This window comes from Mesoplodon mirus (genome assembly GCF_964341445.2).
Source record: "Mesoplodon mirus genome assembly, chromosome: 8".
Classification (NCBI taxonomy): Eukaryota; Metazoa; Chordata; class Mammalia; order Artiodactyla; family Ziphiidae; genus Mesoplodon; species Mesoplodon mirus.
Window position 1 is genome coordinate 38425801 of NC_138984.1, and position 17206 is coordinate 38443006.

A 17206-nucleotide genomic window follows, 5' to 3' on the forward strand; every position below is an offset into this window, starting at 1 on the left:
TTGAAATTTCCAGTGCCCTGTGTTATGGTAGCTATAGTTATCTTGAACAATTTATTGATTTTCCATTTAGTTCCATTCTCTGTGTGCGTGTATGTGTGTGTGTGTGTGTGTGCCTTTCCCACACTTTTTTTTTGGGGGGGGTACTTTGAGCCATTACTTATATATCTCTATGGGAGAAATAATAGCCTAATCATTAAGCGCATAAGGCTCTGGAGTCAAGTTCCTGGGTTCTGAATCTAGGCTCTTTCACTCACTAACTTGGCAAGCTTATAAACTTTGCTGTATCTCAGTTTCCTCATCTATAAAATGGGGGTTCTGATGGTGCTTGCATAATAGAGTTATTTTAAAGATTAAAGGAGATTATACAAAATAATCTCCTTGAAAAGGTACCTGACACTTAGTAAGCACTTAATAAAAGTTAACTATTATCCTTCCTGGCCTTATGCCAGATCTACTAACCACACTAGTGAGATTTCAGCACAATTTTTGTGATAAATTTTCTGGATTATTGTATAGTAATCTATACATGTGTATGTATGAGAATGTGTCAGTATATATATGAGTACATGATAGAGTTTCTTGGTGAAAAGTTAAATTAACTCTGCAAATGATCCAGAAGGGTTGGTTTACCTTCTTGTGCAATCCCAGAAAACAATCTGAATAACCATGGCCTTAAGGATTTTTAGAGCATGTTTAGCTTTATGATTAAAAAGAAATTTCTACAGTATTAAAAACCCAACAGAAGGACAGATGGTAACTTCCTTATTTGACTTTCTAATAGAATCATGTAAAACACATTGAGTAAAATTTTCCTGGCCCCTAGCTTGCTTTATTATTATGAGAACAAGAAACTCTCATTGCCTTTTACCATCACGGTTACAGTAGTAAATACATTGATGTATGGATTCTGTAGAAGATGCTGATAAGTAGTGAAAACACAAAAAGGAATAAGACATAGTTTCTGCCCTCCAATATTTTATATTCTAATTGGTCAAACTGGACAAGCTCATGAACTCCTCAAGGTCAGGAACCACATCCGCCTTTGCACTGCTGTGTTTTGCACAGTGTTTGGCACATGACCGGTGGCCAATAAGTTGTGTTGAAGTAATGAATGAAAAATTGCAATACGAGATACAAGAGGTATCAGGAAAAGGAAAAATCAATTTTGAATAGGATAAGTTGGAATTCAAATTAGGACTTTAACTGAACCTGAAGAAAAAAATAGGGTTTATATAATCAGAAAAAGATTAAGAGTTTGAGGTACTTTCAAGGGCTATTGAAAGGAGAAGTGAGGGGGCGTCCCTGGTGGTGCAGTGGTTAAGGATCCGCCTGTGAATGCAGGGGACACAGGTTCAATCCCTGGTCCGGGAAGATCCCACATGCTGTGGAGCAGCTAAGCCTGTGTGCCACAACTACTGAGCCTGCGCTTTAGAGCCCACGAGCTACAACTACTGAGCCCGTGTGCCACAACTACTGAAGCCCGCCTAGAGCCCATGCTCCACAACAAGAGAAGCCACTGCAATGAGAAGCCCACGCACCGCAGTGAAGAGTAGCCCCTCACTCGCCGCAACTAGAGAAAGCCCGCGTGCAGCAACAAAGATCCAACTCAGGGCTTCCCTGGTGGTGCAGTGGTTGAGAATCTGCCTGCTAATGCAGGGGACATGGGTTCGAGCCCTGGTCTGGGAGGATCCCACATGCCGCGGAGCAGCTGGCCCCGTGAGCCACAATTACTGAGCCTGCGCGTCTGGAGCCTGTGCTCCGCAACAAGAGAGGCCGCGATAATGAGAGGCCCGCGCACCGTGATGAGTAGTGGCCCCCACTTGCCGCAACTAGAGAAAGCCCTCGCACAGAAACGAAGACCCAACACAGCCATAAATAAATAAATAAATAAATAAATAAAATGGGAAAAAAAATAATTTAAAAAAAAAAAAAAAGATCCAACTCAGCCAAAAATTAATTAATTAATTAATTTTTTAAAAAAAGAAAGAAGTGAGCTAAGGTGGTGTTTAAAGGAGAAAAGCAGAAAATGAGGTTGGAAATAAATGGAGTATAGAGTGCTCTGACTTGGAGTGGAATCAAGGAATCAAGGAGTGATTCCTTGATTCTACGGGGAATAAATAGCTGTAAAGGCTTTTGAACAAGTAATTGATAGATACAGAGAAGTATTTTTAGAAGATTAATGTGAGATTGCAGTGGGGAGAGATGCAAGTGAGGAGAAAAGTTGGAAGACTGCTTGTAGTGGTCAAAGCTAATGACGATGAGGACCTGCAGTAAGGACAGGATGCAGGGGACACATGTAAGAGACATTACCAAGGAAGGACTTAGCCTGTGGCTGGCTGGATATGAAGGAACAGAAAGAAAGGAATTCAAGATGACTTCCCTGTTCTGAGCCTGAGTAACTGTGGAAATAATGATGCCTCCTGCAGTAGGAGGGACATCCCACAGGAAGTCAGTTGGTGAAACAGCAATTCCATTCCAGGCACGTTGCATGTGAGGTGGCAGTGGAACATCCTGGCAGAGAGAGTTACAGGTGCACGGAAGAGATGATGACTTCCAGGAGGAATTGAAGTAGATAAAGTCTTAAAGAGGAGACTATGGGCAGAGGATAAGTGTCTTGGGCTGAATCATCAGGCTAAATCATATTTAGCCATATTTAGGACAACTCAACAAAAATGAAATAGAATGAGGACAGTTGTGACTGTATAACACCAGAGAACACAAGGAAAAGGAGGGTTTCAAAAAGCAAGAAATGGTCAGTAATCTTAAATACGAGAGAACTTTCAAGAATAATGAAGATGCAGCACTGAAGAGAATGCATTTAAAAATCAACAAGAGATGAATAAAGTATCAGAAACGAGGGAAGGAAGGAAAGAAGGTCAGTCCAGCTAAGTTTTCTATGTCTGTCTGAATCTAATAAGTTCTTGAGTATTTCCTCAAGCAGTCAAAAGATTTTCAAATGTAAAGTGCTATGTAAAAAGAAATTTATAATAAAGATGACTAAATTTACTCAAGCATCAACATAATCTCTGTCATGGTGCCTAGCCCAAATTCCTACCAGGTAAAAAAACTGCATAAGGACTTTCCTTTATTTTTTATTTATTTATTTATTTTATTTATTTATTTTTGGCTGTGTTGGGTCTTAGTTGCTGCCTGAGGGCTTTCTCTAGTTGCGGCAAGCGGGGGCTACTCTTCGGTTGCGGTGCGCGGGCTTCTCATTGCAGTGGCTTCTCTAGAGCATGGACTCTAGGCGAGCAGGCTTCAGTAGTTGTGGCACATGGGCTCAGTAGTTGTGGCTCTCGGGCTCTAGAGCACAGGCTCAGTAGTTGTGGCAAATAATAAAACTTCACAATTTCAGACTGTTGTCGGGGGGGGGAGAAAGATCCCATTCTGACCTGGGGGAGTAGGGAATCTCTGAAAATAGCAAACAATTGACCCAATTAAATAAATATTGATGTTGGGAGAAAATACATTTCTACTGGCAATCTACATTATATTGGGGGGTTTTCTTATATCTGGGTGGACATTTATTTATTCTTTTTTAAAAATTTTTATTGGAGTATAGTTGCTTTACAATGTTGTGTTAGTTTCTACTGTACACCAAAGTGAATCAGCTACACGTATACATATATCCCCTCTTTTTTTGGATTTCCTTCCCATTTAGGTCAGCACAGAGCATTGAGTAGAGTTCCCTGTGCTATACAGTAGGTTCTCATTAGTTATCTATTTTATACATAGTGTCAATAGTGTATATATGTCAATCCCAGTCTCCCAATTCATCTATTTATTCTTTGAACTAACTCTTACTGAGCACCTACTGAGCTCTGAGTGAGGAATAAAGCCTAGTCCTTGACTTCTGTGAACCTGCATCCTAGTGAGCTTCCTGCTGAGGAGCCCTGATGAATAATCATCTATTTACAGTGCATACACTCTATGCTGTGATACAAGCTTTGCTAGAAGTCTGAGAGTTATAGAAGCAGAAAGAAGAGCACCTCCACCTGATTAGTGGGATCCAGAAAGACTCCTTAAAAGAAATGCCACCTCATCTGATCTAAAGAATGAGTGGGACTTAGACAAAGATTTATATCCAGAATATACAAAATACAACTGAAAATCAAAAAAAGAAAAGACAACCCAATAGAAAAATGGACAAGGAACTTGGACAGGTGGCTGATGAAACAAGAAATCTAAATGGTCAATAGACATATGAAACGGTGCTCAACCTCATTAGTAATCAGGAAAAATTCATGTTAAAACCACAGTGAGAAACCACTACAAATCATCCAAAATGGCTAAAATGTCAAAAGACTGCTAATACCAGGTGTTGGTAAATTGGTACAACCATTTTGAAAACACAAAAAATGCTTTGTCATTACCTAGTTAGCGAAGATACATATACCCAGTGGAAGCGTGCACACGCATGCACCATACAGCACATACAAGAATGTTGATAGAAGTGCTATTTGTAATAACCCCAAAAGTGTGAACAACTCAGAAATCCACGAACAAGAGACTGGAAAAATGAATTGTGGTAAACTCACACAATGCAACGCTATACCGCAGAAGTGAGCCAACTTATTCTGAAAAGGGCCAGATAGTATATATTTTAGGCTTTGTGAGCTGTGTGGTCTCTGTCACAACTACTCAGCTCGGCCAGTGAAGTGCCAACATACCATATACAACAAAACAGGCCGTAGGCAGTACTTTGCTGTCCTCTACTATACTGCAGTGAAAATGAACAAACTACAACTACACAAGCTGCCCAAGATTAATCTCACGACCTTAATGTTCAGTGAAAGAAAATAGACACAAAATACTGTATGATTCCATTTATATAAAGCTCACAAAATTGGCAAAACTGAACTGTAGTGTTTGCTTGCATTCTTGCATAGTAAACTAAAAAGAGCAAGGAGTGAGGACCACAAAAAGTCAAGGTAAAAAAAAAAAAAAATTCAAGGTAGCACAGAGCAGGAGAGGGGGATTGTGATTGAAATGGGCAGGAAGGGAGGCTTCTGGCATGCCCGCCATTTTCTGGTTTTTGAATGGATGGTGGTTACCAAATGCTGGCAGTTTTAAGTATGTTTTGTGCACCCCGTTTGTACGTTACATTTCTACCCCAACACAAGATGTTTTTAAAGGTTTAAAAAAAAGGCTGAGTAAGGAAGTGGGGGTAAGGCAAACAAGGCTGAAAGACAAGCTGTGCAGACCCAGAAATGAGAGAAAATCTCATGGTTTGTATGGGAACTACAAGTAAAACTATAACTGATTCACTTTGTTATAAAGCAGAAACTAATACACCATTGTGAAGCAATTATACTCCAATAAAGTTGTAAAAAAAAAAAAAAACGAACAGGCAGAGTGCAGCACATGCAGGAGGCCACGGTGAAACACAAGGCTGCAGGAGTTTTAATGGTCATAATGCGATCTTTTTGCTTATCTGCCTGTGATTATGAACTCTGTCGTCCCTTGGAGTTTGAGCGCATTTCAAAACCACCGTTGTATTACTTCAATTAAATATGTGAATGAGTGACTACAAAGATGGCACCTTTATTGAAAACATAAAATGTTATGTAATTTGGACATTATTTATATAGTAGTTTATCTTTCTAAGTAACTTAAAACATTTTGATAAGTAGAGTAAACCGGATACTCCTTTTAATATCTGCACATTAGATTGATTAACAATTTATAGTAGTCAAAAACTTTAGCTCAGCTCATGTCTGAATTTTCACAAATTCTGAATTAACAGTGATGCAAATCAGTGAAGCTTTACTTTCCTGTCGGTGCTCGGATGTACTGGCTCTGGAGTCATTCTGTCTGGTTCAATTACAGCCTTACCGCTCACTAACAATTTGGGCAAGTTATCAAATCTCTCTCTTCCTGAGTTTCCTCATCTGAGAATAATGATAATATCTGCCTTGTGGAGTTTTTGTAAGGGCTAATTAAGATTAGGCATGTAAAGCACTTTGCATAGTACCTGGCACAAAATAGGTACTTGGTATATGTTACTTATTATTTTTTACTATAATTGCTAGATACAATATGGAGTTTGACAGTCTGTTCCCTTTTGAAAATATGGTAAAATTGCTTGCCAGTGTTTGTACATCGTGCTTTTATCTGAGGAAACAATGTTTCATAAATATTTCAAAAATACATACCAATCTTCAGAAGTAAATTGGTGGAAAGAACATATATATGTCTTGGACTGTTTTCATAGAGTTACACCATCAGAGCAAACCTTTTGGCATTGAACAAGTTCTTAACTTTTTACTAGAATGTGACTTTTTTCTATTTTTTTTTACAACTTTATTGGAGTATAATTGCTTCACAATGGTGTGTTAGTTTCTGCTTTATAACAAAGTGAATCAGTTATACATATACATCTGTTCCCATATCCCTTCCCTCTTGCATCTCCCTCCCTCCAACCCTCCCTATCCCACCCCTCCAGGCGGTCACAAAGCACCGAGCTGATCTCCCTGTGCTATGCAGCTGCTTCCCACTAGCTATCTACCTTAGGTTTGGTAGTGTATATATGTCCATGCCTCTCTCTCGCTTTGTCACAGCTTACCCTTCCCCCTCCCCATATCCTCAAGTCCATGCTCTAGTAGGTCTGTGTCTTTATTCCCGTCTTGCCCCTAGGTTCTTCATGACATTTTTTTTCTTGAATTCCATATATATGTGTTAGCATATGGTATTTGTCTTTCTCTTTCTGACTTACTTCACTCTGTATGACAGACTCTAGGTCTATCCACCTCATTACAAATAGCTCAATTTCGTTTCTTTCTATGGCTGAGTAATATTCCATTGTATATATGTGCCACATCTTCTTTATCCATTCATCCAATGATGGACACTTAGGTTGTTTCCATCTCCGGGCTATTGTAAATAGAGCTGCAATGAACATTTTGGTACATGTCTCTTTTTGAATTATGGTTTTCTCAGGGTATATGCCCAGTAGTGGGATTGCTGGGTCATATGGTAGTTCTGTTTTTAGTTTTTTAAGGAACCTCCATACTGTTCTCCATAGTGGCTGTACCAATTCACATTCCCACCAGCAGTGCAAGAGTGTTCCCTTTTCTCCACACCCTCTCCAGCATTAATTGTTTCTAGATTTTTTGATGATGGCCATTCTGACTGGTGTGAGATGATATCTCATTGTAGTTTTGATTTGCATTTCTCTAATGAATAATGATGTTGAGCATTCTTTCATGTGTTTGTTGGCAGTCTGTATGACTTTTTTCTATTTTTAAAATTTGATCTTTGTCTATGAAGCTTTTAAGCAAAGGACCATAAAAAACTCTACTGATATTTTATTTTGGAAACTATGAGGATAAATGATAGACTAGCTTAACCTTCAGCACATTTCAGTTTTAATCAGAAAAGTCCACTCTGCATGTATATAGTTTTCAAAGCAACTACAAAATACTTTCCTTCACCAGTTCTTCACAATAGCCTTGTAAGGTGTAATAAAGCTTTTACAAATCGCGTAGCACTGATTGCACGGCAACCAGCCCCACCCATTAACGCCGTCAACAGCACCATTTGTTCCTTCTCCCAAGGAACTCGCAGCGGTTGGGGAGCTAAGAAGAGCAAGATGGCTTGCAGCTGCTGCTAACTGCCTGTGCTGTTCAGTTCTAGCCAAAACAACCACACCTCCCCCCTAATTTCCTGTGTTTAAAAAGTAATAGATTCTCTGATATTACTGCCCCAGTGTAAGGACATCAAATCAAAGGCTTGGCTTCAAACACCAAGCCTATCATGGAGACATAATTATTCACTCTGGTGAGCACTGATGAAAATGCCTCACTCTGTGTGCACAGCTTGTCCCTTCCTCACATCTCTAAGCTCAATCAGGCTGCCAGTCTCTTTTCAGCACAGTTTAAAACATTATTAAGAATCGAGGGGATTACCTGAAGGGAAGTTCTCAACAAAATTCCCAGATTTATTTCACCTTTCCTTGCTCCTAGGTTTACCTTTCTCGAATGACACTGGCATGTTTAAAATAAATCACAGTGTAGGATAAGAAGGACAATTTGTTAACAGAATGAACCCCAGCCCTCCTATCACCATCATCCTCCTGTCCCCACTAATGAGGAAGATTTGGATCACTTTCTGTGTCCTAGGATGCTGAACACTATCTAAGATGGCCTGGGTGGACTGGCCTGGACCTGGGCAGCCTGGGCTGGACCTGGGCAGGCTCTGGTCTGCAGAATCGCTGGGGCGACCCAGAGGAGAAGCTGCAAACCAGCAAGACATGGGCCATATTCAGCCTTTAGACAGGTCTCGCTTGGTGTGTATAGTGTTAAGATATTTGAATTAACTGTCACTTTTTAAAGTTGGGAGATATTACATAAGAATCTGGATTTGGGGGTTTTCTTAAAAAAAATAGAAGATCCAGCAACACTGGGCCCACATGACCCCATGGCAGCACTGGACCAGGGCTGCTGCACTCTTGGATAAGGTATTAAGTCTTCCCCAGGTCCCTCCTTCAGCACAGCCCCTTTTCTTGTTTTATCAGGCTGATACCTTTGGACATTTGAGTCTGGGACTCAATGGAGCAGATCAGCGTGAGTTAGGGACTGTTATTTGGAGTGAGTTGGCGGGGGGGGGGCGGGGGGGACACCTAATCTATAGGGTGAGTTAGGGACCTGAGATCTAGAGCATGAGTTAGGGGCCTCTGATACAGAATTCTACAGATGGTGAGCCAGGCTGGGCTTTTGGAATAAAGCCAGATCTCTACAATGACCTTCCTGGAGATTTTTTTAAGCCAACCATGACACCTCGGAGGGCAACTTCATTTGAAACTATCTTTCTAAGCTGGGCCACCAACAGACAGGCACATCACTGATATTTGAGTGTTTACTTTGTACCAGGCCCTGGGCTCATGTTTTACAATTACTATGAAAGCAACTCTATGAAGTTAATACCATTGTTTGTCCCTGTCTCAGACAGGCAAATTAACTTGTTCCAGATCTAGTAAATGGCATGAGTTGAGCCCAGGTGATTTGCTTCCAGATCCTAATGCTCTTAGAATAGTGTGCTGCCTCTCATTCCACAGGGGAGGACTTTACTTAACAAAGCAACCAATAATTGTATAGCACATGCTACATGCCAGATACTTTCTAGGAACACATATAAACTTATTTAATCCTAACGACCCTATAGAGTAGACTCTATTATTATTCTTACCTTGAAGATGAGGAAACTGAGGCACGTGGGTGCAAAGTACCTTGCCAGACTAGTAAGTGGCAGAGCTGGGATTTGCATCCAGGCAGTCTGGTCCGAAGGTCTTTTTTTTTTTTTTTTTTTTTTGGCTTGTGGGATCTTAGTTCCCTGACCAGGATTGAACCCCTGCCCTCAGCAATGAAAGCGAGGAGTCCTAACCACTGCACCACCAGGGAATTCCCCCTAGAGTCTATTTTCTAAACTACTGCTCCATGAGCACCCTGGAGCTCTGTTCACTGAATATGTTAATGTTACAACCAATTTTTCATTCAGCTGGTCCTTTAACAAGTATTTTTCAAGCACTTATCATAATTGTCATGTCTATGCCGAGTGCTATTTATCAAAAGACACAGACCTCCAAATAGAAGAACATGCACATTTGAGACAGTTGAATAATTAATGTAAAGCACTGGGCCCAAAATGACATGATCTTTACAAAAACTTATGTGTAAGATATGCTTATTAGTACTGATGTACAATTTTTTTTCTCCCTTTGTAACTTTCCTGGATTTCTCAGTTTGTAATTCCTCTCAAAACTTCTGTGCATGTGTGCCTTTGTGTGTTTCAGGCATTAACATTTCTTTTGCATTGAACTCAAGACAATAACCTTACTTTATTGAGAGTGCAAGAGGATGTAGATTAGACTAGAAAAGCTGGATTTGTTCCACTGACACAAAATTTCTCTGACATCACCAGAGAACAAGGTGTTCCTTAGAAATACATTCTCTACCTGAACAGGAACCTCTTTAAGCACCAATGTCCTTCTGTTATAGCTATCTTCTTGTGATTCTATTTAACGTGTTACAAAATTCTGCCTTTGAAAACCTTGTTCTGAAACAATAGAACGGAGGGAATGATTTCATTATCATTATCAATCGGGCCAATGAAGTGAAGAAAGTCCTTTAAGAGACCTCAGGCTGTAAAGTTTTTACAGTTCTTTTATCTAGTTTTATAATTCATTTTATTCCCTCTGATGTCATCTGTCCCCCTTGCTGCCATCGCTGTGTCCTTGCTACTTCTATCCCAGTAGGGGTTCCAAGCCTCTACCAAAAGACTTAGCACTAGACCTGAGATGCTTTTAAGTTGTACACACAAACACAGAATTAATAACATTGAATCTCATAGTCAGAAAGCTGTGCCCTTTTCAGTTCTTTTTAAACCTTCCAATCAGTTTGGAGTTACTATGTCTCTAACACCTCTCTAATGGCTAATTCTCCCTTTCAACAAAGAGAGAGCAGGGCTGTGGCTCAGTCCTTGGCAGATAACAGTATCCAGCTAGAATTTGATAAGTATTTTCTTTTTGTTGTATTTATTTGTATGTAATTTTCTACTTGTGGTAAGTGATTCTGGTTTTATGCCCTTAAGGAATTCTCAGTCTAACAGCGGAGACAAACACATAAACAAGTGTCTATAATACAGATTGATAAGGGAACTAGTAGAATGCACAGCACAGAGGAAGGAATGATTAACTCAACTTGGGGAGCAGGAAAGGCAACGAAATTCCAGCAACATGAAACAGTGTGCCAGGCTCAGGAACTCCCGTAGTTCAGTCCTGCCAAAGCAAGATGTACAAGGAAAAGGATGACAAGAGTGAAAGCTGAATAAGTAGATAGAGGCCAGACTATGAAGATTCTTTTGTATCATGCTAAGCATTTCCATTTTCTACAATAAGAAATGAGATCCATTAAAAGACGGAAATTTTCTTTAAATTTTTGTAGGATTAGTATATAGTTCTAAAAATAAGTTTAAGCTATGTTTCATTCCTTAGTCTTAACAGTTTATTCTAGTTTATAGTTTTTTAGTTCCTTTGTTTGGAAATCAGGGTTGATAGTTAAAATACTAAAAAAGTAAGACCAAATGAATCACGGAGTGATTGCCACACAACCATGCAGAACTGGGTCATTTTGCAATGAAATCCAGCTGTTTCTTCCAAACCCAGGATCAGTCTCTTTGTTCTTATTCCTATTCATAATGATGAAAATATATTGTAGATTAGTTTAAATCCAAAAGAGGATGAAAATTTGAGTAAATGGATTCATGCTGGTTTATATAACTTTTCTTTGAGTGCTTTATTTTCATTTGAGAAGTTGGCATGAACCCACGTGAATCCAAGTGGTGGATTTCTGTTCCATCACGTGGATATTAATGTAAGAGGAGGTAGGGATTTCCTCTGACCCTTCTTCCTTGTCTGCTTCTTAACCTACTTCCTGTGTTTGGGCAATTAACAGCAGCTATTTGCTGGACAGCACTGACCACACTGACAGAAGGCCAACAGCCAGCACTGCCCCTACCTGGAGTTCATTTCATATGTTTTGTTATTCAAGAGATAGCCAAACTGCAGCTCCATTTCTAGTTATTAAGTCTTGGTTGTTTTCCAGAAAATGAGAAATATTGTCACAGAAAATGAAGTTGTTTTTAAAATTAATACTGCTAGAACATTCATTTTCCCATATAACACACCCTTTTCCTTTTACTAAAAACTATACAGATTGTACTATTCTATAGTTTCTACAGATTTGCCCTGCTTCAAAGGAATGTTTCAACTGCATATCAATTTTGCGTTTAAATTTCCTGTGTATTTAGAATTTTTACTTATTAAGAAGAACTTCTGGTTGCCTTTACTTTTTCAATTTCTTTACTCAAGTATTTATATATAAGTCCCATAAGAAACCATATTTTTAGTTTCCCAGAGAAACTTAAAACACGATGTTTTTGAAATGTAATTAGAAATAAGAAAGCACTTGACAGGGACTTCCTTGGTGGCGCAGTCGTTAAGAATCTGCCTGCCAATGCAGGGAACATGGGTTCAATCCCTGGTCTGGGAAGATCCCACATGCTGCGGAGCAACTAAGCCTGCGAGCCACAACTACTGAGCCCACGCGCCCTAGAGCCTGCATGCCGCAACTACTGAGCCCACGTGCTGCAACTACTGAAGCCCACACACCTAGAGCCCGTGCTCCACAGCAAGAGAAGCCTGTGCACTACAACAGAGTAGCCCCTGCTCACCACAACTAGAGAAAGCCCATCGTGCAGCAATAAAGACCCAACAGAGCCAAAAATAAATAAAATTTGTTTTAATAATATGTTAGTATAACTTTATTTGAGATTAAATCATATGGATATGTTTCCTATTCATTAGCATTATCATATGTAGATAGAAATAATATGTAATTCAACTTTATGAATGTGCAAATCCCTCTTTGCATTTGATATTTCAGCTTCACCAAACCCAGAAGTAATCAAGATAAATTCAATTCTGGATATAGTAACAAAAGTGGAAGACTACTATCTTAAAGGATATATTGTTGGGGCTATTCATCCTGTTATACAACCTGTTGGGCAGCAAAAACACCTGCCTGCAAGTTACCTATACAGAGTGGTGCTATCGCGCTTGAAATTAAGGTAAGCCTGACGCTCCAGAAAACTGTCATACTAAGAAGCTGTTGAGAGAGACAGTTTTCTTTGGCTAAAAGGAAAGCAAGTTTGGACAAAGTGATGGAGAATAAAGGATAATTAGGGGTTTTGGCTTAAGGCACATTTTCCAGCAGTTGAACCTCGATTGGGAGAAGGAAACTTAAATCTCCTTCCTTAAAACTTCTCATAGATTTAGCCCCTTACAGACAAACAGGTCCTAGGTAAGGATGTCAGTGAAAAAAGGGAAAGGAAAATAGACTCAAGAAGCACCTGAAAGCTGATATAGCAACTTCAGCAGATGAGGGGGTATCAATTAGCTATATCCTACACTGGGCTAAAAGAGCTGACTGAACAAGTCCACTTTCACTGAGCGTTTTTTTTGAACTGTCCTGTATTGTTTTATTAATAGTGGCAACAGAAACTATCTCTAACTTCCAAAACTTTTACAGCAAAAAGGCCTACATGCCAAGTTCTCACAAACTGGATAGATCTCTTATCAGCTTTTTCCAAAAAATAGGATGGGAAAGCCAGAAAGCCATCCATTTTAGGTTTTTTTTTTAAATAGCTGTTTCTCCAAACAATACTACAAACGTTTTTGCCAACCGAGCTTGTACGTTTCATAATATTCAAAATACTATTACTCCTTCCAATGAAGAATGAAAATAACCAGACCAATGTCTTTGATTAACACATTAAATTTTTTTTACACAACCCTTCAACTGTATCATAATCATCTCAAAGACCAGGGTAAAAACTGTGTTTTCTCTTTATAGCGATTTTAACCATGAAAGGGCTAAGCTGAGAAGGGAAAATGAAATAAGAGGAAAAGAGAGAAACCAGGAAAATTGGGGAAAAAAAAGAGGCTTTAAAAAATCCCAGATATGCTTTTTAGGGACACTGTCTGCTACTGAGTAACTAACTGCCCACTTACACACGTCTGAGAGGGCATGTACACAAGCAGCTTTCACCATGATAGGGCACCTCATCAGATATTTACTAGTTCAAGCATTACTAAGTAAATATGCCATTTACCACACCATAGCAACACTTATGTCCTAATTACAAATCTTACAAACCATGGATAAATTATTTTTCTCTTTTCGCATTACTTCAAATAGATTTAGCAGTGCCCTGCCAGGGCTAAGGCTAATCAAGGGGTGAAGATCAGAAAAGAAGAAAAAGGAAAAAGACAGGACAATATTTATCTGCACTTAAATAGGATTGTTACTTGTGCTTTTGTACAATAATGAGGTATAACAGTGATCTAAAATCATTTCTCATAACTTATCAGAACAACAGACATGGAGCTTTTCTTTCATGTTAAATTAGAAATTAAATTAATAGAGGTTTTAATTAAGGAAATCTAAATTAATAGAAGTTATTGTGTTTTTCCAATATTTTTACATAAGAAGACAGCCATTAGGGTCGAAATAACAAAGAAAAAGGATTGCCTTGAACTTATTTGTGAGTTACTCGCTCATTTTCACATGAGCATATTAGCTGAAAATCAGCAATTGGCTTCCAACGATAAATATATTCTCTGTTACAGCACGAAGCATTCGACAGCACCCAGTGGACAAAGACGCCCAAGGCTTGTGATTGAGGAATGTCCTCTAACTTTTGAGACACAAACAAATGACGCAGCAAAAGAACTGATAGAAAAGGTACTAAAAGTATACATTTTTTCATGGGATATTGAGAAATATTTCATATTTCTTCTTCATCAATTTCCTTTCCTACTTTAAAAAGAACAGGAAAATGATAGGTGACTTAGTCTATCAGAATTTAAAACAAATTGAAGCACAGGTACCAAACTGTAGAGTTAAAAACAGAAATACAGGCCAGTGAAACAGAATGGAAATGCCAGAAATATATTTATACATATATAAGAAGTTTCATAACAAACCTGATGAAATAAAATGGGGGAACAACCATTACTGCGTAAGTGCTGCTGGGAAAATGGGCAATTGTTCTATAGAAAATAGACTCCACACATTTCACGTGAGATAAAGAGGTAATTTTTTCAAGTGCAAAAAATCTGAAAGAAAATGAAAGAGTGGACATATTTAATTATGAATAGATTGAGTAATTTGAGCTTGAATATATAAATATAAGTTATATACTAGGAAAAAAAGAATCGGGGGGAAATCTGCAGCAAATGTGTCTTATGGAAGCTTCATTTTCTGAATATATATGAAATGAATACAAACGCATGAAAGTATATTCAGTCTTGAATGGACAGACAGAATCCATGGACAGAAAGGAAACACAAATAATAAAGAGACATTTGGCAAAGGGTTCAACCTAACTAATAATTTTTAATGTAAATAAAAACAGAAGTAATAACTTACCAGTATTAACTGAGAAATTAAATTGAAAATATTAAATTCAATGTTGGAAGACCTTTAAGAAAACATTCATGTACATTCATATACAATACAATTGGCATTGTAATAAATTAGTACAGTGTTTCTGAATACCAGTTTGGTAATAAAAGTCATAAATCTTGTTTTATATTGTGACCCAGTAATTTCCTCTTTAGGAATCTATTCCAAGAAATTAATTGAAAAGGGAAAAATCATGTTTATACAAAGATATTTTAATCAACAGTGAATAGGGGCCAAATTCTCAACAAGTGGAAAACTGAGAAGGAAGCAATGGTCTATCAATATGATAGACTATTTTATGGGCATTGAACATGACAACTATCTTAACTGTTGAGAGAAAAAAGTCTATTCAATATAACTTAATTGAACCTTAAATGAAAAATTGAACACTATATGTATATTGATTAAAACCAAAAAAAAAAAAAGAACTGTACATTCATAAGTATTCTAAATTGACAGGATTTGATGGTGAAAGTTTGGGTTTTTTTTTTTTAATTTTAGTTGCATTGACATATGTGTAAGGTTTAGCTTTTATTTAAATGAATACTGCCAAAAACCTAAGGCATTTCCTGTCAAATAAGAAACAGTGAACTTTGTTCGCTGTTTCTATTTTTCCCAAGCTTTAAACGACCGTGTGTGTAAGATTATCTGTGATTTGTGTTTAGCCAGTTAGAGCTGCCAATGATACTTCCCATTTAGATATAAAGTCACCATTTAATAAGGTTTTTCAGGAACAGTCTTTGAAACTAGATTTTTATAAACAAGGTACACATACCATTTACTACTACTATTCTAGGAAAAAAAATATTTTTTCTGGGAATAAATCCACTCCAGAAACAAAAATCTAACTGCTAATTTAGTCTTAATAGATCATCATGAGACCATTTGTTTTGTATTTGACTTCCTGGACACAAAGATCTATTTAAACAGGAAAGTACTGTTATTTCAGCAATTAGAGTAATGGGGTTATTTTATGAAGAGAAAAGCTTCAGGAAAAATAGCACGTGAAATATTTGAACATTGCCCCGTGTATGAGCAAGAGCAATAGATGAGTGCCAAATATTATTTTTGAACGGCTGCCTTATATAAAGAGTTGATTGTTAAACAGCTAGATTTTAAGTCATTTTAACATTATGTCAATGTTTGCTCTTTTTTTTAATTTAGATCTACAAGTGTTTTCCCCAGGATTTTTAAATAAAAATCACATGAAAAACATCAATCTTGCAACTTAAGAAACGGAAAAGACAGTAATACTCTATATCATACCAGCTTTTCCAGATAAAACTCTTTAGTAATAGAGAAAGTCTCCTGCAATTTTTCACCCAAATCAACGAATAAGACCTAGAGAAAGCACTGACATTAAATTTACCGGTTTCTACCTTCCTCCTCACCACCTCCTTCTCCTCTCCCGGGAAACCTGATATAAAGGACAATTTATGGTTATTTTTAAGGCTTCTTGCAGTGTCACAGTCTTAATGTGTTAATTTATAGGAGTAAATGATATTGTGCCAGCAGTGTTTGTCCTAGCTCCATACACCCACACCCTCTGTCCGTCTCAGCTAAGTTACAGCAGCCTCCATTGCTGTCTGGTTTCACCCCGCTTCTTCCTGGCCTTTTTCATTCCATTTTATTTCTGACTATAGACGTTTGCACTTGCAACTTCCATCATAACTCTTTCTTCGCCTCCCAGGTGAATTTAAAACATTTAAAATGTTTAAAACAGTGGCCGTATAAAAGATGTTGCTATTTCTTCATTTTAACTTATTTAACGAGTACTCATAGAGCACCTATAGGTACAAAACATTGCAACACAAAAGTGAGTAAGTGCCTGCCCTCAAAAGAATGGTCAGCTTAACACAGGAGAAAGGTGTGGACACAAAAGGAACAAAGAAATGATGCAGGGACTTCCCTGGTGGCGCAGTGGTTGAGAGTCCGCCTGCCGATGCAGGGGGCATGGGTTCGTGCCCCGGTCTGGGAAGATTCCACATGCCGCAGAGCGGCTGGGCCCGTAAGCCATGGCCGCTGAGCCTGCGCGTCCGGAGCCTGTGCTCCACAGTGGGAGAGGCCACAACAGTGAGAGGCCCGCGTACCGCAAAAAAAAAAAAAAAAAAGAAATGATGCAAAAGCAGAGAAAGAGAAAAGTGTTGAGCATGAAAATAACCACTCTTAGGGTCTCAAATTAT

The 17206-nt window shown here is 38.4% G+C and overlaps 1 protein-coding gene across 1 annotated transcript in view; it reads left to right on the forward strand.

The window, feature by feature from the left end:
- Positions 1-17206, forward strand: part of RFTN2 (raftlin family member 2) — a 69788-nt gene that overhangs the window by 3042 nt on the left and 49540 nt on the right. Inside the window, exons 2-3 of the mRNA XM_082630026.1 lie at positions 12441-12624; positions 14186-14300. Coding sequence (XP_082486152.1) covers positions 12441-12624; positions 14186-14300 — 299 coding nt within the window. The remainder of the gene's footprint in view (positions 1-12440; positions 12625-14185; positions 14301-17206) is intronic.